At 40.7% G+C, this 21,365-nt stretch overlaps 1 protein-coding gene across 3 annotated transcripts in view; it reads right to left on the reverse strand.

Annotated features, from left to right (window-relative positions):
* Positions 1–21,035, reverse strand: part of LOC139556984 (TBC1 domain family member 25-like) — a 34,132-nt gene extending 13,097 nt beyond the window's left edge. Inside the window, exons 1-3 of one of the 3 annotated variants that reach the window (XM_071371219.1) lie at positions 20,862–20,880; positions 8,914–9,023; positions 539–732 (exon numbers count right to left, since the gene is read on the reverse strand). In XM_071371219.1, the coding sequence (XP_071227320.1) occupies positions 539–645 (107 nt within the window). In that variant the 5' untranslated portion in view covers positions 646–732; positions 8,914–9,023; positions 20,862–20,880. Of the gene's footprint in view, positions 1–538; positions 733–8,913; positions 9,024–20,861 lie in introns of those variants that run through there. The other 2 variants (XM_071371218.1, XM_071371220.1) reach the window with 2 other exon arrangements.
* Positions 21,036–21,365: the final 330 nt, after the last annotated feature.

Consider the following 21,365-nt stretch of genomic DNA (forward strand, 5'->3'; position numbering starts at 1 on the left):
CTTGGCCGATATCAATATCCAATATTTTCCTTGCCACCGATATTTAACATTTTAGTGGCCTTAAGCATTCTAGTACAGTTAAATAGTTCACACACACACAGCAGTCTAAGGCACTGCATCTCAGTGCAAGAGGCGTTACTACAGTCCCTGGTTTGAATCCAGGCTGTTTCACATTGGCCGTGATTGGGAGTCCCATCGGGCGGCGCACAATTGGCCCAGCGTCGTCCGGGTTTTGCCGGGGTAGGCCGTCATTGTAAATAAGAATTTGTTCTTACCTGACTTGCCAAGTTAAGGTTACACACCAAGTTATTTTGTTGGCATTTACATTCAGTACTGTGCATACGTTTTAGGCAGGTGTGAAAAAATGCTGGAAAGTAAGAATTTTTTTATTATTTTTTTAAAACACGTTAATAGATTATATTTATCAATTTACTAAATGCAAAGTGAGTTAACAGAAGAAAAATCTATATCAAAACAATATTTGGTGTGACCACCCTTTGCCTTCAAAACAGCATCAAATTCTTCTAGGTACACTTACACACAGTTTTTGGAAGGAACTCGGCAGGTAGGTTCGCCCACATCTTGGAGAACTAACCACAGTTTTTCTGTGGATTTAGGCAGCATCAGGTGCTTCTCTCTCTTCATGTAATCCTAGACAGACTCGATGAGGTTGAGATCAGGGCTCTGTGGGGGCCATACCATCACTTCCAGGACTCCTTGTTCTTCTTTACACTGAAGATAGGAAAAAGGCATTAAGAACTGTATGTTTGGGGTCGTTGTCATGCTGCAGAAAACATTTCGGGCCAATCAGATGCCTCCCTGATGGTATTGCATAATGGATAAGTATCTGCCTGTACTTCTCAGCATTGAGGAGACCATTAATTCTGACCAAATCCCCAACTCCATTTGCAGAAATGCAGCCCCAAACTTGCAAGGAACCTCCACCATACTTCACTGTTGCCCGCAGACACTCATTCGTGTACCACTCTCCAGCCCGTCGGTGAACAAACTGCCTTCTGCTACAGCCAAATATTTCCAATTTTGACTCATCAGTCCAGAGCACCTGCTGAAATTTTTCTTCACCCCCGTATATAGTTGAGCCGCTTGGCCTTGTTTCCACGTCGGAGGTATGGCTTTTTGGCTGCAAGTCTTCCATGACGGCCACTTCTGACCAGACTTCTCCAGACAGTAGATGGGTGTACCAGGGTCCCACTATTTTCTGCCAATTCTGAGCTGATGGCACTGCTGGACATCTTCCGATTGCGAAGGGAAGTAAACATGATGTGTCTTTCATGCAGTAAGTTTCCTTGGCCGACCACTGCGTCTATGGTCCTCAACGTTGCCCGTTTCTTTGTGCTTCTTCAAGAGCTTGGACAGCACATCTGGGGAAACCCATGTCTGCCTTGACATTTCTGCCTGGGAGAGACCATACTGATACAGTGTAACTACCTTGTTTCTTGTTGCTGTGCTCAGTCTTGCCATGGTATATGACTTAATAGTAAACTGTCTTCAGCAACCTCACCTTGTTAGACGAGTTTGGCTGTTCCTCACCCAGGTTTATTCCTCCTACACAGCTGTTTCGGTTTCAGTTAATGATTGTGTTTCAACCTCCATATTGATGATCATTAGCACCCGTTTGGTATAATTGTTCAATCATACACCTGACTATATGCCTACAAAATCTCAGACTTTGTGCAAGTGTACCTACAAGAATTGAATTGACAACGACCCCAAAACATACAGCGAGTTATTAACTTCTTATGGCTGCAGGGGCAGTATTGAGTAGCTTGGATGAAAGGTGCACAGAGGTGCCCAGAGGAAACGGCCTGCTCCTCAGTCATAGTTGCTAATATTTGCATATTATTATTATTATTGGATAGAAAACTCAGAAGTTTCTAAAACTGTTTGAATTATGTCTGTGAGTATCCTATCCTATCCTTCCTGTTTGGATTTTTTCTGAGGGTGCTAGATTTTCAACCAAGCTCTCATTGAAATTACAGCGAGGTATTGATGAGTCACTTCCTACGGCTTCCACTAGATGTCAACAGTCAATAGAACTTTGATGACTCTAATGTGAAGGAGACAGGAATTAGTCACCACTGCCACGAGCTGACCATACTTTGACCACGCGCGTTCACGTGATAGGCATCTCCGTTCCATCGCTCAACTGAAGTCAATCTAATTCTCCGGTTGGAACGTTATTCAAGATGTATGTTAACAACATTCTAAAGATTGATTCAGTACATCGTTTGACATGTTTCTACTGACTATTATGGAACTTTTGGACATTGTCACATTATAGTGGACGCGCTTTGTGACTTTGGAATTGTTTACCAAACGCGCTAACCAAAGTAGCTAATTGGACATAAATAACGGACATTATCGAACAAATCAAGCATTTATTGTGGACCTGGGATTCCTAGGACTGCATTCTGATGAAGTTCATCAAAGGTAAGGAAACATTTATTATGTATTTTCTGGTTTCTGTTGATCCCAACATGGCGGCTAATTTGGCTATTGTTCTGAGCTCCGTCTCAGATTATAGCATGGTTTGCTTTTTCCGTAAAGTGTTTTTGAAATCTGACACAGCGGTTGCATTAAGGAGAGGTATATCTATAATTCCATGTGTATAACTTGTATTATCATCTACATTTATGATGAGTATTTCTGTTGAAACGATGTGGCTATGCAAAATCACTTGATGTTTTTGGAACTAGTGAATGTAACGCGCCAATGTAAACTCCGATTTTTTAAATATAAATATGAACTTTATCAAACAAAACATGCATGTATTGTGTAACATGAAGTCCTATGAGTGTCATCTGATGAAGATCAAAGGTTAGTGATTCATTTTCATCTCTATTTCTGCTTTTTCTGACTGCTGTCTTTCGCTGGAAAAATGGCTGTGCTTATTGTGGTTTGGTGGTGACCTAACATAAATCGTTTGTAGTGCTTTCGCTGAAAAGCATATTTGAAAATCGGACACTTTGGTGGGATTAACAACAAGATTACCTTTAAAATGATATAAGACACATGTATGTTTGAGGAATTTTAATTATGGGATTTCTGTTGTTTGAATTTGGCGCCCTGCACTTTCACTGGCTGTTGTCATATCGATCCCGGTAGCGGGATGCAGCCATAAGAAGTTAAGAACTAACTTCAGCATAAAGAAGAACAAGGAGTCCTGGAAGTGAAGGTATGGCCCCCACAGAACCCTGATCTCAACAGCGAGTCTGTCTGGGATTACATGAAGAGAGAGAAGCACCCGAGGCTGCTTAAATCCACAGAAAAACTGTGGTTAGTTCTCCAAGATGTTTGGGCCAACCTATTTGCAGAGTTCCTTCAAAGACTGTGTGCAAGTGTACCTAGAAGAATTTGATGCTGTTTTGAAGGCAAAGAGTGGTCACACCAAATATTGATTTAATGTAGATTTTTATTCTGTTCACTCACTTTGCATTTAGTAAATTGATAAATATAATCTATTAACGTGTCTATTTTTGAAAGCATTCTTAATTTACAGCATTTTTCCACACCTGCCTAAACTCTTGCACAATACTACTGTATGTCACCATTACCAGTAAAACATTTTAAAACCAATTTCTTTCACTTACTTGGTGTGCTGTTTTGTTGTTCATTTGTTCAGTCGTTTAATTCTCAACCAGGACTTCTGATACTATGGAACGATGTTAGGGTCTTTGCGTGTCAAATAATACAGGACCTGAATATGACTGCACGTCACATAATAATTTAATGCATTCATTCATTTTCTACGTAGTTATTACACTACCACTCGTATTTCATGTCACGATTCATCGATACGTATGCTATGATGCTGGTAAAGTTGTCTCGCGCACCTACAGTGCTGGTCATTTTTTTTTAAATTAGCTGGATGCATACAATGTTCTCCCAAAAAACATAGTAAAATGACAATCTGTTTCAGTAGCTAACTATATAGCTAGCTGTCATCATCTCAAATAACCAAAATTTATAAGACAGTTCTTATTTGATTAATAGTGGTCGGACCCATCTATGTTAAGCTAATCACAATAAGGAATAGCCACAAGTGGAGTTCGCGGTTAGCCTTCAAAATAAAAGTATGTCATTGACAGTGATGCAAATGAATACAAATAGTAGAATTATGCCATAATTGAATAGGTCATGCTAAACGAGGTTGGAATGTTATATAAAAAACAAAATTTAAATAATTTGTTAATTTGACAAATCTGTTGAAATCACACTGGATGTATTATACTTTAGAATTGCATTGGGGGCAAACTTATTTCACTGTACAGCCTTCACTATGGATTGTGGATCAATGACATGGGGTATCAAGTCTACTCAGTGACACCCAGAGAACATTAGCGTAGTAGCTCTTATTGCGGGACTCTGAAACAACTCAATTGAGCCACATTTATTGTCAACCTGTGTGTATTGAACACTATTCCAGAGGAAAAACAATACTGCGTGGATGTTTGAGTCTGATAACTCAGAGGCGGATGTTGGGGAAAAAATCTCTTGGGTATTGAGTAGACTGAAACCCCATTTCATTGATCCCAATCCTTACATGCTGACCAGACCGGACACGTCGCATGCGCGAGCGTCGCAAAATAAATTTCGAAATCCATGTTATACAATTATTGCGCCAACTAGCGTCTGCGTTATCAAGAGCTAAAATAGAAGTCATTCCTATTTCTGACACAGATCGCTCTGCAAGTCCTGCCTCTCCCATCTCCTGCCTCTCCCATCTCCTCATTGGTTTATAGAAGCAGGTACCCACGTGGGTGATTGAAAGACGAAATGTTTTGCCGGTTGTCGTGGTAATACTATGAAAGTGTAGATGCCAATCACCATATAAGTTCAAAGATGAAAAAGCCTGGAAGGAGGCGAGATGACTAGAAACGATTCGGTTGGCCGTTTTATGTGTGGATTAATTGTCGGAGTAGAGGACCTTGTGCATTTCAGGTAAAATAACAACTCAATGTTTATATCCCAGGACAAATTAGCTAGCAACAGCAAGCTAGCTAAATAGGACAAATTGGCTAGCAAGTGCAAGCTAACTAGCTCAATTGCCATACATGTTTAATGCTTTTCGACCTGTCCCCAAATTAATGTAATTGGTTCAGAGTTTGTTTTGATATTTTAACCTGTGTGTCATGATCGCCTTTGGTGTAGGGGGACAAAATAAATTAATGCACGATGGCGCAAGCGCGCAGCCAGTTTGGGTTACATGTTAGATAAAGCTGTACAGTGCAATCACTTTCAAAAGAGGAACTTTTATTTTGAAGGCAAACGGCAAATTCCAGTATTGTGTCTAATCCTTATTGTGGCTAGCTTCACAACACATAACCCGGTCCGGTCGAGCATCACTAGCCAGATGAAGCTAGCTGGCAGCTTATGACGTTAGCTTTGGTCAACAGGGTTAAGTAGCTGGCTAGCCATTTATTTTCATGAACTAAAGTTCAATTTCAATAGGCGGACAACAATACATACTCACAAGGATTCCTAAATCATTGCTAAGAATAATGAAAATGACTGCAGCTTCTACTGGTCATTGTTTTCAGGCTGGTTGTATCGGTGCTAGCTAGGTACCAAGCTAAAGCTAGCTACCCCAGAAGTTGCGGTCGAACAAATAATGCTTTATTACCAACGCGGTATTGTAAAACACATCGTTCGTGGCCAGTGTTTGCTTGTTTGCAGACTTCTTTGTACAGCTTTGACAGTGCTACTGATAGTAGGGGCGGCTTTCCATGCTTGCACGTGCAAATACAGAACAACATTCTATAATAGAACTGTGTTATTTGACGTGTATCTTTTTTGCCACGCAAAGACCCAAACAGCATTCCATAGCATGTCGTGAAGCTAATAGCACTGACGCTATTACTGTGCAACTCTGGTAGGGCAACATGTGTACCGGTGCTCGACCAGTCTGCGAAAGCCAACATCACCCACGACAGAGAACGGTTGATTGTCAAGGGCAATGAATTCCATTATCTTGGCGTTAATGGATTTTGCCTTTGAGTTGTCTCGCTGAAAATGTATTTCAAATGACTGCTCGACTTGTTGACTGTTCGATCCACACAGCAGACATTGTAGGCTAGGTTAGGATGGCTGTGTTGCATATGTAGCACTTGTCAGCTTTGACATTGGTTTTGCACATGGGCGTTAAACTAGACATCGGGCTGATACCGATTTTGGCATTTTTAGCTAACGTCGGCCGATTCCAATATGTTCACCGAAATATTGTGCATCCCTAGTTCATTTAGAACCTAACAGTGGTAATGTAGAATGTTAATTCAAATAAGGAATTAGAATACTGCAAGTTAAGAGAACCTCTGATTCAAATGACTGATGTGACTCACGCAATGAGATGTATTCTTTGTAATGACAGTTGAGTTGAATCAACAAATCACAGCACATATTGATGGTTTTTACTTCCTGCTTTTACTTCCTGTCTTGTTCCTATGGGTACACTCACGATGGCCTGCCAGTCCACCCATTATGCCATCATTGACTTGAACGGGGACGCCAATTTTATTTCTATGGCAGCACATGCAGTCAGGAGCGGAGGAAAGGAGAAAATGTGCGTCAAAAACATAAATAAAATGTGGCTGGCCGAATACCATCATCCAAAATTCCATGACAGTCACAGCCCTAACTAATGCCAACTGAGAACAATATACAAAAGGGCGAACTTAGTGCATGTCCCCCCCCCTTCATCATATCCAATTAGTAGTTACCGTCTTGTCACATCGCTGCAACTCCCGTACAGACTCAGGAGAGGCAAAGGTCGAGAGCTGTGCATCCTCCGAAACACAACCCCGCCAAACCGCACTGCTTCTTGACACAATGCACGCTTAACACGGAAGCCAGGCGCACCAATGTGTCGGAGAAAACATTGTACACCTGGCAACCGCGTCAGCCTGCATGCGCCCGGCCCCCCACAGGAGTCGCTAGATCGCGATGGGACAAGTAGGGCTGGGCGGTATACCGTATTTTATGATATACCAGAATTGATGCAAGGTCGGTTTGTATTTTTACTTTATCTTCTATACCGGTATTTGAATGTTTGGTTTGTTAAATGTGATACGCCGCGTGTAATATCAATTTTTATAGTTTACTTCGCTACTTGAGTCATCTCTCTCCGCTCTTTGTCTTAGTGCCACTTTCCACACAGACCTAGCCACGCCCCCGTCACTCAAGGAGCGCATTTGATGTTCTTCAAAGATGTAATTCAACCACGAGAAACTTGTGTTCAGTCTGCATGGTCAATGCAGCACATGCAACAATGTTGTTGACAACAATGCTGTTTTCACTTTACTTCTTATTATAAATCCACTAGCCCTAATTAGACGCTAATTGTTAGCCGCTAATGCTAATAGCTTATAAATGTACTGAGTAAGAGCAAACATAGCTAGCTAATACATCCTGATAATACCAGTGATGGTGTAGAACTAAAATCAGCATGTTTGTGCAACAGTATCTTCTAAATCAAGAGGAATATGCAAAGCAAGAATGTTAGCTACATGAAGTAGCTAAGAGAAAACATCCAATGTAGCCAAAGCTTATAGGGTCCCCTTGGAAACACTTAAGTTCCTATCCTGTCACAATAACTCCTCCCTGGCATTTTAATTCGTTGTCATCTCAAACAATGTAATCAAAGTGGCCACTATTATATTCTAACTATAGAATAGTCATTCTATTTCTATGATTCCAACAGTTTTGCTCTAATTCGCAAGTCAAATCATGATTACAACATTTGGTTAAAAATAAGTCCTGGATTATTTGCCCATATCGTGCAGCCCTATGTGGCAGTGTGGAAATTATCTCAATTGAGCAGTGGTGTAAAGTACTTAAGTAGAAATACTTTAAAGTACTACTTAAGTTTTTGTTGTTGTTGGTATCTGTACTTTATTTTTGACAGCTTTACTTCACTACATTCCTAAAGAAAATACTTTTTACTCCATACATTTCCCTGACACCTAAAAGTACTCGTTACATTTTGAATGCTTAGCAGACCAGGCAAATGGTCCAATTCATGCACTTGTCAAGAGAACATCCCTGGTCATCTACTGCCTCTGATCTGGAGGACTCACTAAACACAAATGCTTAGTTTGTAAATTATGTCTGAGTGTTGGAGTGTGCCCCTGGCTATCTGTAAATAAAAAATATATATATATATTCTTTAAATGGTGCCATCTGGTTTGCTTAATATAAGGAATTTGAAATGATTTATACTTTTTCTTTTGATAATTAAGTACATTTTTTCAATTACATTTACTTTGATACTTAAGTATATTTAAAACCAAATACTTTTACTCAAGTAATATTTTACTGGGTGACTTTCACTTGAGTCATTTTCTATTATGGTATCTTCACTTTTACTCAAGTATGACACCACTTCAATTGAGTGCAGGAAATGCTGAAATGCTAAGTGCTGAAATTTGTTTGGTTGAAGTTGAATTGAACAGTATAAACCAATCAGAATGGAGAAAGACTCATTGAAATCACTTAGAATGTATGTGTTGCCACCCTACGATCACTCACTACTCATAAAGCAAATGTAGAACTTGTATTATTCAAAAACAAAAAATACCGTCAAATACCATCATACCGTCCATTTAAAAGAAAAATACTGTGATATAATATTTTGGCCATATCGCCCAGCCCTATGGACAAGGACATCACGGCCGGCTAAACCCTCCCCTAACCCGGACGGCGCTGGGGCAATTGTGCGTCGCCTCATGGGTCTCCCGGTCACGGCCGGCTGCGACACAACTCTGTATTGAATCAGGATCTGTAGTAACGCAGCTAGCACTGTGATGCCTGGGGCTGCCCACTTTTATGCACCTCCGATATTCTGCTTTCCATGTCAATCAACAACACTGTAGACATTATGATGTTGATGCTCCTCACCCATTTAACTCAAAGGCTCGGATGAGGATGTGCTGTAGCACCTCTAGTGATGTTATCTGAGGATCCACAGCAAACGAGCGGAGCTCCACTGGCAGCATCCCCTCCCACTTCTGAGGAAAGTGAGAAACAATCATGTAATTGTAACCATTAATTGTAGGCCCATTTTATAACATCTGTAAATCCCCAAATCAAATTTTATTAGTCACATGGGCCGAATACAACAGGTGGTGTAGTAGACCTTACAGTGAAATATCTTACTTATGAGCCCCTAACCAACAATGCAGTTCCCAAAAAATATATGGATAAGAATAAGAGAAAAGTAACAAGTAATTAAAGAGCAGCAGTAAAAAACAATAGCGAGACTATATACGGGGGGGGGGGGGGGGGGGGTACCAATACAGAGTCAATGTGCGGGGGCACCGGTTAGTTGAGGTAGTATGTACATGTAGGTAGAGTTATTAAAGTGACTATGTATAGATGACAACAAAGAGTAGCAGTGGTGTACAGGAGAGGGGGGGGGGGGCAATGCAAATAGTCTAGGTAGCCATTTGATTAGATGTTCAGGAGTCTTATGGCTTGGTGGTAGAAGCTGTTTAGAAGGCTCCTGGAACTAGACTTGGTGCTCCGGTACCTCTTGCCGTGCGGTAGCAGAGAGAACAGTTTATGACTAGGGTGGCTGGAGTCTGTCAATTTTTAGGGCCTTCCTCTATATCAGGCGGTGTCAAAGGTCCTGGATGGCAGGAAGCTTGGCCCCAGTGATGTACTGGGCCGTTCGCACTTCCCTCTGTAGTGCCTTGTGGTCGGAGGCCGAGCAGTTGCCATACCAGGCAGTGATGCAACCAGTCCGGATGCTCTCGATGGTGCAGCTGTAGAACCTTTTGAGGAATTGAGGACCCATGCCAAATATTTTCAGTCTTCTGAGGTGGAATAGGTTTTGTTGTGTCATCTTCACGACTGTCTTGGTGTGCTTGGACCATGTTAGTTTGTTGATGATGTGGACACCAAGGAACTTGAAGCTCTCAACCTGCTCCACTGCAGCCCGTCGATGAGAATGGGGGCGTGCTCAGTGCTCTTTTTCCTGTAGTCCACAAATCATCTCCAAAATCATGTGACTGAATCAATTTCATTCTTCCTTTCCAATCAAAAGGCTAGCCTGGGTTTCAGACTGATAGTTTAGAAATGTATTGTAACTAAATTCTCAGTTTAGAACCCAGGCTACCAGTCTAGAACCAAAAGGCAACAACAAAATGTAAATGTATTGCATAGCAGACTGACCTTTTACAATCTTTTTATTTTGTACAATGAATGGGTTGTATACCAAATAAGGCGTAGGCTGTGTGTGCCACAAGACAGCAGAAACACCCACTTTTAACTTACTAGCTGACGTGTCACTAGCTACATCATGGAGTTCTCAATGGAGTCGAATTGCGATGAGTTTTGGCGGAGTATACCTCCGACTAGGCCTACATCGAGTCGGTAACCTGTTGCCTTTTCTTTGGGTGCTGCAATCCGTAGTTTGATAAAAACGTTATTCTATGTGATCTCTGTCAAATTGCACCGGCTAATCCACTGTTTTCCAAAGTTAGCGACTTCCAAACCTGCATTACCACTCGATACATTTATAAATAATTATTTACGGCTTACTGTGTACCTGTCCTTGTCATAGAGTTGTCCGTGGGAGTTGGAATGCATAGATTTTATTTAAAGAATTGCATTCTATGCACCCCTTACCGAAACGAAAAAAAAAAAACTTGCCGTGCAATGACGGGCTGCTACTTCTCCATTAACAAACAGCTCCATTGGCCGAGGCTGCGTAAAATGATTTTTCAGTCAAAAACTATTGATTGCAGCACCCAAAGAAAATAACGCAGATATACAGGACAGACATAGGTAAGAGGAATGCATTAAAGAATGGACATTTTTACAAGTATTGACTGTTGTATTCGGAAGTAGGCCTACACTCCGCCAAAACGCTTCGCAACTCAACTCCATTGAGCTGTACAGTTGAAGTCGGAAGTTTACATACACCTTAGCCAACTACATTTAAACTCAGTTTCTCACAATTCCTGACATTTAATCCTAGTAAAAATGTCCTGTTTTAGGATCACCACTTTATTTTAAGAATGTGAAATGTCAGAATAGTAGTAGAGAGAATTAATTATTTCAGCTTTTATTTCTTTCATCACATTCCCAGTGGGTCAGAAGTTTACATACACTCAATTAGTATTTGGTAGCATTGTCTTTAAATTGTTTAACTTGGGTCAAACGTTTTGGGTAGCCTTCCATAAGCTTCCCACAATAAGTTGGGTGAATTTTGGCCCATTCCTCCTGACAGAGCTGGTGTAACTGAGTCAGGTTTGTAGACCTCCTTGCTCGCACACGCTTTTTCAGTTCTTCCTACAAATTTTCTATGGGATTGAGGTCAGGGCTTTGTGATGGCCACTCCAATACCTTGACTTTGTTGACCTTAAGCCATTCTGCCACAACTTTGGAAGTATGCTTGGGGTCATTGTCCATTTGGAAGACCCATTTGCGACCAAGCTTTAACTTCCTGTCTGATGTCTTGAGACGTTGCTTCAATATATTCACATAATTTGCCTTCCTCATGATGCCATCTATTTTGTGAAGTGCACCAGTCCCTCCTGCAGCAAAGCACCCCCACAACATGATGCTGCCACCCCCGTTGGGTTGGGATGGGTCTCGTCGGCTTGCAAGCCTCCCCCTTTTCCCTCCAAACATAACAATGGTCATTATGGCCAAACAGTTGTATTTTTGTGTCATCAGACCAGAGGACATTTCTCCAAAAAGTACAATCTTTGTCCCTATGTGCAGTTGCAAACCGTAGTCTGGATTTTTTATGGCGGTTTTGGAGCATTGGCTTCTTCCTTGCTGAGCGGCCTTTCAGGTTATGTCAATATAGGACTCGTTTTACTGTTGATATAGATACTTTTGTACCGGTTTCCTCCAGCATCTTCACAAGGTCCTTTGCTGTTGTTCTGGGATTGAATTGCACTTTTCGCACCAAAGTACGTTAATCTCTAGGAGACTAAACGCATCTCCTTCCTCAGCGGAATGACGGCTGCGTGGTCCCATGGTGTTCATACTTGCGTACTATTGTTTGTACGGATGAACGTGGTACCTTCAGGCATTTGGAAATTGCTCCCAAGGATGAACCAGACTTGTGGAGGTCTAATTATAAGTGAAATAATCTGTCTGTAAACAATTGTTGGAAAAAGTACTTGTGTCATTCACAAAGTAGATGTCCTAACCGACTTGCCAAAACTATAGCTTGTTAACAAGAAATTTGTGGAGTGGTTGAAAAACAAGTTAATGACTCCAACCTAAGTCTATGTAAACTTCCAACTTCAACTGTATATAGAGCACCACAGTAAGGTCGGTCTTATGTAGTAAAATTTTAAATTGTGTTTTTTACATTGGATAAAAGTAGAGACTCAGAGCTACAAAATGGTATATCATACTGCATTTGAGGAACAATGGGGAAGTAATTCTGCTTTGAAAGTTGATAAACTTGTAAACTCACTTTTGAGAAAATGGCCTTTGAATGTTTTGGTATCTAGTGAAGAGCTCTTCTTTTTTTGGTATATATATATCCATATACATACAGTGGGGAGAACAAGTATTTGATACACTGCCGATTTTGCAGGTTTTCCTACTTACAAAGCATGTAGAGGTCTGTAATTTTTATCATAGGTACACTTCAACTGTGAGAGACGGAATCTAAAACAAAAATCCAGAAAATCACATTGTATGATTTTTAAATAATTAATTTGCATTTTATTGCATGACATAAGTATTTGATCACCTACCAACCAGTAAGAATTCCAGCTCTCACAGACCTGTTAGTTTTTCTTTAAGAAGCCCTCCTGTTCTCCACTCATTACCTGTATTAACTGCACCTGTTTGAACTCGTTACCTGTATAAAAGACACCTGTCCACACACTCAATCAAACAGACTCCAACCTCTCCACAATGGCCAAGACCAGAGAGCTGTGTAAGGACATCAGAGGTAAAATTGTAGACCTGCACAAGGCTGGGATGGGCTACAGGACAATAGGCAAGCAGCTTGGTGAGAAGGAAACAACTGTTGGCGCAATTATTAGAAAATGGAAGAAGTTCAAGATGACGGTCAATCACCCTCGGTCTGGGGCTCCATGCAAGATTTCACCTCGTGGGGCATCAATGATCATGAGGAAGGTGAGGGATCAGCCCAGAACTACACGGCAGGACCTGGTCAATGACCTGAAGAGAGCTGGGACCACAGTCTCAAAGAAAACCATTAGTAACACACTACGCCGCCATGGATTAAAATCCTGCAGCGCACGCAAGGTCCCCCTGCTTAAGCCAGTGCATGTCCAGGCCTGTCTGAAGTTTGCCAATGACCATCTGGATGATCCAGAGGAGGAATGGGAGAAGGTCATGTGGTCTGATGAGACAAAAATAGAGCTTTTTGGTCTAACTCCACTCGCCGTGTTTGGAGGAAGAAGAAGTATGAGTACAACCCCAAGAACACCATCCCAAACGTGAAGCATGGAGGTGGAAACATCATTCTTTGGGGATGCTTTTCTGCAAAGGGGACAGGACGACTGCACCGTATTGAGGGGAGGATGGATGGGGCCATGTATCGCGAGATCTTGGCCAACAACCTCCTTCCCTCAGTAAGAGCATTGAAGATGGGTCGTGGCTGGGTCTTCCAGCATGACAACGACACGAAGCACACAGCCATGGCAACTAAGGAGTGGCTCCGTAAGAAGCATCTCAAGGTCCTGGAGTGGCCTAGCCAGTCTCCAGACCTGAACCCAATAGAAAATCTTTGGAGGGAGCTGAAAGTCCGTATTGCCCAGCGACAGCCCCGAAACCTGAAGGATCTGGAGAAGATCTGTAGGGAGGAGTGGGCCAAAATCCCTGCTGCAGTGTGTGCAAACCTAGTCAAGAACTACAGGAAACGTATGATCTCTGTAATTGCAAACAAAGGTTCCTGTACCCAATATTAAGTTCTGCTTTTCTGATGTATCAAATACTTATGTCATGCAATAAAATGCAAATTAATTACTTAAAAATCATACAATGTGATTTTCTGGATTTTTGTTTTAGATTCCGTCTCTCATAGTTGAAGTGTACCTATGATAAAAATTACAGACCTCTACATGCTTTGTAAGTAGGAAAACCTGCAAAATCGGCAGTGTATCAAATACTTGTTCTCCCCACTGTACATCCTTTTTTAAATTTTCTTTTGAATATACCTTTATTATCCCCCAATTGGAGTAAACTAATAAACATTAACACTTAGGCTTTTACCTTCAGTTTACACATCTTAGACAAACTATTTTACAATAGTTATATTTGGTTTGTTTTTAGTCCTTCCTCTATTTCTGATGTCCATCCAGTTTGATTTCTATTTGTAACTGTGATATTACACAACATTTCTGAACCTATATACATTTTACAGATCCCGTATGTTTTACATTGGTTATCTTGTTGTTTAGTCCCACCCTTCAGCTCCATTCAACCCCTCCAATCTATCTCTTAACACCATCCATTTTGGATTTCTATTTGCCAGATATTTTTCAACTGTGCTGTGATGCTTCACAAAAGTACTGACCCTTTCTATTCTCATAGCTTCTACAGATTGTAAATTTAAAATATTTTTTTTTGCTAAAATAATTTTATTGATTGACTATGGCTTTTCAAATCACCCAGTATTGCTATCTGCAGCGTTAGTTCTAGGCAAATGTTGTACGAGCTACATATGGACAATACCAAAATAAATTATCTAATGACTGCCTCCTCACAGCAAAATCTGTGAAAATCTGCTAAAGTAATTTAAATTGAGAAATTTGAAGTTTTGAATCCGGCGTTGTTTTACGTATCAATTCATAAACCATGTCTCTTCCCAACTCTTTTGCAATTTATATGGCACAGCTGTCAGTTTTTTGGTCCTTAAATTAAATTGGTATATGTTTGAATTTATCACACTTTTCTTTAACCATTTATGTTCTTTAATGCAGGGCCAACATACAAGTTCCTTACTTTTCCCCCTTCTACTTGCCTCTTCCATTTTTGTGGTAATGCTGCAATTAGTTGGGCAGAGCAAACATTTCCATATGTCTGTGTTAGCTGCATGTGTGAAATAACTCAACCAGTCCTATTTATGATATCATTCACAAAAATACCTTTTATAAGCATTTCTTCAAAAAATGTATAAAAAATAATAAAAATAGTACACTGCTCAAAAAAAATAAAGGGAACACTTAAACAACACAATGTAACTCCAAGTCAATCACACTTCTGTGAAATCAAACTGTCCACTTAGGAAGCAACACTGATTGACAATAAATTTCACATGCTGTTGTGCAAATGGAATAGACAAAAGGTGGAAATTATAGGCAATTAGTAAGACACCCCCAATAAAGGAGTGATTCTGCAGGTGGTGAACACAGACCACTTCTCTGTTCCTATGCTTCCTGGCTGATGTTTTGGTCACTTTTGAATGCTGGCGGTGCTCTCACTCTAGTGGTAGCATGAGACGGAGTCTACAACCCACACAAGTGGCTCAGGTAGTGCAGCTCATCCAGGATGGCACATCAATGCGAGCTGTGGCAAGAAGGTTTGCTGTGTCTGTCAGCGTAGTGTCCAGAGCATGGAGGCGCTACCAGGAGACAGGCCAGTACATCAGGAGACGTGGAGGAGGCCGTAGGAGGGCAACAACCCAGCAGCAGGACCGCTACCTCCGCCTTTGTGCAAGGAGGAGCACTGCCAGAGCCCTGCAAAATGACCTCCAGCAGGCCACAAATGTGCATGTGTCTGCTCAAACGGTCAGAAACAGACTCCATGAGGGTGGTATGAGGGCCCGACGTCCACAGGTGGGGGTTGTGCTTACAGCCCAACACCGTGCAGGACGTTTGGCATTTGCCAGAGAACACCAAGATTGGCAAATTCGCCACTGGCGCCCTGTGCTCTTCACAGATGAAAGCAGGTTCACACTGAGCACATGAGCACATGTGACAGACGTGGTAGAGTCTGGGGATGCCGTGGAGAACGTTCTGCTGCCTGCAACATCCTCCAGCATGACCGGTTTGGCGGTGGGTCAGTCATGGTGTGGGGTGGCATTTCTTTGTGGGGCCGCACAGCCCTCCATGTGCTCGCCAGAGGTAGCCTGACTGCCATTAGGTACCGAGATGAGATCCTCAGACCCCTTGTGAGACCATATGCTGGTGCAGTTGGCCCTGGGTTCCTCCTAATGCAAGACAATGCTAGACCTCATGTGGCTGGAGTGTCAGCAGTTCCTGCAAGAGGAAGGCATTGATGCTATGGACTGGCCCGCCCGTTCCCCAGACCTGAATCCAATTGAGCACATCTGGGACATCATGTCTCGCTCCATCCACCAACGCCACGTTGCACCACAGACTGTCCAGGAGTTGGCGGATGCTTTAGTCCAGGTCTGGGAGGAGATCCCTCAGGAGACCATCCGCCACCTCATCAGGAGCATGCCCAGGCGTTGTAGGGAGGTCATTCAGGCACGTGGAGGCCACACACACTACTGAGCCTCATTTTGACTTGTTTTAAGGACATTACATCAAAGTTGGATCAGCCTGTAGTGTGGTTTTCCACTTTAATTTTGAGTGTGACTCCAAATCCAGACCTCCATGGGTTGATAAATTTGATTTCCATTGATAATTTTTGTGTGATTTTGTTGTCAGCACATTCAACTATGTAAAGAAAAAAGTATTTAATAAGAATATTTCATTCATTCAGATCTAGGATGTGTTATTTTAGTGTTCCCTTTATTTTTTTGAGCAGTGTATATTTGAGTTGAAAACTTTGAGATGTAGCCATTATTTACTATTTTACACCTAGGGTTACTATACATAACTTTATCCCATTTTATAAGAGATTCTCCAAAATTGAAATATTCCAGGCATTTATATACAAACTCCAGTCATACTTTATCAAAAGCCTTTTCAAAATCAGCTATGAAAACCAGGCCTGGTGTCCTTGATATTTCATAGTATTCTATTGTTTCCAGTACTTGTCTTATATTATCTCCAATGTATTGTCCATGTAAAAAACCTGTCTGATTAGGATGAATAATATCTGACAAAACTTTTTTAAATTCTATGCACCAAGCATTTTGCTAGGATTTTTGCATCACAACACTGAAGTGTAAGAGGCCTCCATTTTTTTTTTTTAAATGGACTGAATCTTGTGTGTGTGTGTGTGTGTTATATACACACACACACACACACACCACTTGGGTCCTGTTTCAGTAATAATGATATCAGACCTTTCTGCGTGTCCGATAATCTACCATTTATATAGGAGTGGTTAAAACATGCTAATAATGGTCCTCTGAGTATATCAACAAAAAGTTTGGTATACTTCCACTGGTATGCCATCCAGCTCTGGAGTTTTCCCAGCCTTAAAGGCTTTAATTGCGTGAAGAAGTTCCTCCTCTGTAATTTGGCCTTCACGTGAGTCTTTCTGTACAGATGTTAATTTTACATTATTTGTAACAAGTTTCAATAAAAAAAAAAAATTGGTAGCATTTCTATGTTGAAGATTGAAAAAGAATTTGGTACATTTTCCCCCATATTCCATCCAGTTCGCTTTATTTTTTGAATATATTACACTGGATCTTTCTTGAATAAGTTCCATTTATTTTTGTTTTTCCTCTAACTTATTCTGTGCTTCTATGGTACAGTTTTTATTGCTATCAAACGTAGTGTTAGTCCTTCAATTTCCTTTGTTAATATGGACTCTTGATCTAAATTGCTTTTGTTTTATAGATGAGTACTGAATTGCATGCCCTCTAAAGGCACATTTAAAAGTGTCCCATACAATAAAGGGATCTGCTGTACCTATGTTGTCTGAAAGTCAGTTATAAATTATTCTGTCCTAGTTCATAATTTATCATCGAGTATGCTTTGATTAAATTTCCAATATCCTCACCCACGTGGAAATACTGTAAGAGTAATATATATTCCAATTATGTGATGATCCGACCGCATTCTGTCCCCTATCAACACTTACATTTTTGGTGCCAGAGAACGGCATAAGAAAGTAGTCAAGACGACTAGCTTGATTAAGCCTCCGCCATGTATATCTCACTAGGTCAGGGTATTTAAGCCTCCATATATCCACTAATTCCAATATATCCATGACATTCATGATTTCCATATGTGCCTGAGGGTGATAGTTTGTAGTGTGATTTCCTGTCCGGTCCATAGAGGTATTTAAGACCCTATTAAAATCTCCCACCATAATAATAATAGTCTAGTGTTGCTTGTAGAGTTGATAAATTATTATATATATTTTCAAAGAAGCTTGGATCATCATTATTTGGACCGTATAGGTTAATAAGCCATATCTGTTTATTGTCCAATAACATGTTTAACATGTTTTGTCATTTTGTTGACTTTTGATTTTGTGCCACAATAATTATACCCCCTCTCTGAATGTCCGAGTGTGACCCCCTCCCCATGGGTTACTACAGCTAGTATTGCCAGCACTGCCACTGCCTGGGTGGGGGCACCCCACCGGCTAGGTACAAGGTCGTCAAGGTTCTCATTAGCAGCTTTGAGAATTTCCTTGTATATTATGCTCTCCCTCCCTTTAGGGGGCTTTGGCTTTGCAGGACCAACCCTGCCAAGCAGGCTCAGAATCTTGAGGGGGCAGTGCTGCTCTGGTGGAGTGCTTCAGAGATGTTTAATTTCTCATAACAAGAATAGACTGACGAGTTTCAGAAGAAAGTTCTTTGTTTCTGGACATTTTGATCCTGTAATCGAACCCACAAATGCTGATGCTCCAGATACTCAACTAGTCTAAAGAAGGCCAATTTTATTGCTTCTTTAAATCAGCACAACAATTTTCAGCTGTGCTAACATAATTGCAAAAGGATTTTCTAATGATCAATTAGCCTTTTAAAATGATAAACTTGGATTAGCTAAGAACGTGCCATCGGAACACAGGAGTGATGGTTGCTGATAATGGCCCTCTGTACACCTATGTAGATATTCCATTAAATCAGCCCTTTCCCGCTACAATAGTCATTTACACCATTAACAATGTCTACGATGTATTTCTGATCAATTTGATGTTATTTTAATGGACAAAGAAAAAAGCTTTTATTTCAAAAACAAGGACATTTCTAGGTGACCCCAAACTTTTGAACAGCAAAAAATTGCAAAAAAAAAGGTTTCGCTTTGTCATTATGGGGTATTGTGTGTAGATTGAAGAGGAATAAAATCAATGTAATACATATTAGAATAAGGCTGTAACGTAACAAAAGGTGAAAAAACTCAAGGTCTGAATACTTTCCCAATGCACTGTATTCACCAGTATTTACCCACCAAAGCTTTAATGCTAATTAGCTGCTAATGTGGCTATCATAAAGAACTACAAATGCCATGATGATCTGGACGAGACTGCCGAATCGAGACAAAGGTAAGAATCTCTCAATTAACTATCTAATGTTAGCTTAACGTAGTAATTAATAAATTGGCTACATGTCTTTAAACGGACAATTCTGTGAACAGTCTTGTGCAAGTTAATTGACAATACCTGTTAACAAAGGTGTCAGCTAGAGATGACGTGCAGGAGCTTTCAGGGATTTTTAGTTTTGCATGATGTCTACTTTGATGCTAATTAGCATTCGAACCTGAGAGTAAATAAAGCCAAACATATTGATAAAAGTGACCTTGTCCGTGACTTATTTTAAGCCCTTATTTTAAGTGTTTCTAAATCTCCTATGCGAAAATGGAGTGCGAAACAAGACACTCTTGTCTAATGAATCGCACTCCACACTGCCCTTTCCCACCGGGACAAAAGGAACAATTTGTCTAATAAAAGTAACTCGTTTTCATTGCATAACGATTACAGTTTGGAGTAAACGGCTTCCGTTGCAAAACGTTTTGCAACAGACAAAACATTTTGCAACGGAAACCGAATAACGAATACATTAAGCCGAATCTGTTGCAAAACCTAACTCTCGTTTGTGTTTTCCGTTTGGAAGTCTAAGTTCTGAGTCCAAGTTCGGTTTGTTGCAAAACTTTCGCCACAGACTAAACTTTTTGAAAACAGAATCGGCGTAATGAATACACCCCTGGAGTGGTGATGTTTACTAAATTACTTGTACCAAAAACCATTTAGCTAAAGTTATATCATCCTGCCACGTTACTGTGGGGTTCTGTCTCTGAATCACTGAATTAATTATTTGGAATAACACAATTAACCTACTAGCTAACTGTCAAGACTTGCTAAACTCGGTTGACTCTCAATTCTGCTTTCTATTATTTTCCTAGTGCATGACCACAACGCATCACATCAGCAAGTAAGCCCAATGTCAATCACAGAATATTCCTAATTTGTTTAGCTAGCTTTATTTTTTTTAAATCAATCATTTACTTTTTATAGTCAGAAGATCCAAGAGGGTTGAACTGGGAACTAGGAAATCACTGAATTCCGACTTCAACGCGTTCAAGACAACCGGGAACTCGGGGGGGGAAACGAGCTCGACAGGAAAATTCTTTTGAACATTCGTACAATTCGGAAGTCTAAGTCGGAAACTCGTGCATCGTTCTTGAGCTCCGACTTTCCGACCTGGAGATCACTGACGTCAAGATGACCCCCCCCCCCCCCCCCCAGTTAATTCTTGTCTTCAAAACACCATACTGTACACTTTGCTCATTACTATAGACGTTAGCAACTGTAGCCTCAATGCTAAAAACAACAAAGCACTGGTCTGGACTAGGCAGATGAAGTGGTTGCTTAACAGTTCCAAGATCAAAGTAGGCTAGCTACAAGCTACCGCAAATGTCATGTGAAATGGCTCAAATAGGTCGGCCACAGTCATGACAATAACTAGCTTACTATCTGGAAATGTGATACCTGGCAACATAGGCAAGAGTACACCACTTTCACATATTCCTCACCTTGACTTTGACACGCACTACGCCCCTCTCCTCCTCAGTTGTCATGTTTAGGAGTTCACTGAACACACGACAGTTGTATTCAATTATATTTGTCTTGTATTATAGCCATTTGTAAAACGATAACTATCGCGCCGACCAATTTTTCCGTTACCGCTTTGTCCAGACCTGTAAATCTGCGAGAATAAGAGCAATCTATTTCCTGTTTGACTGGAATAAGCTTTCAAAATAAAAGCGCTTCTCAAACATTTGCAGAACTTCACCGAAGCTAATTTGTCAAATTATCAATTCTTATTTCCGTTAACATGTTTTGAGTACCAGAAAACAGATATAATGTACAGATTAACTAAAACATTTGTCAAAATACCTTTCTTGGTAACAAATGGGACTTTTAATATTTCCAAAATGTATTGAAGTTTCAACTTTTACGAATGGAAATCAGGATATGACGCTCATACATATTACATAATTTAGTGATGCTTCTGAATCTTTTTTTGTGGTTGTTGC

This window comes from Salvelinus alpinus, chromosome 28, assembly GCF_045679555.1.
Source record: "Salvelinus alpinus chromosome 28, SLU_Salpinus.1, whole genome shotgun sequence".
NCBI lineage: Eukaryota > Metazoa > Chordata > Actinopteri > Salmoniformes > Salmonidae > Salvelinus > Salvelinus alpinus.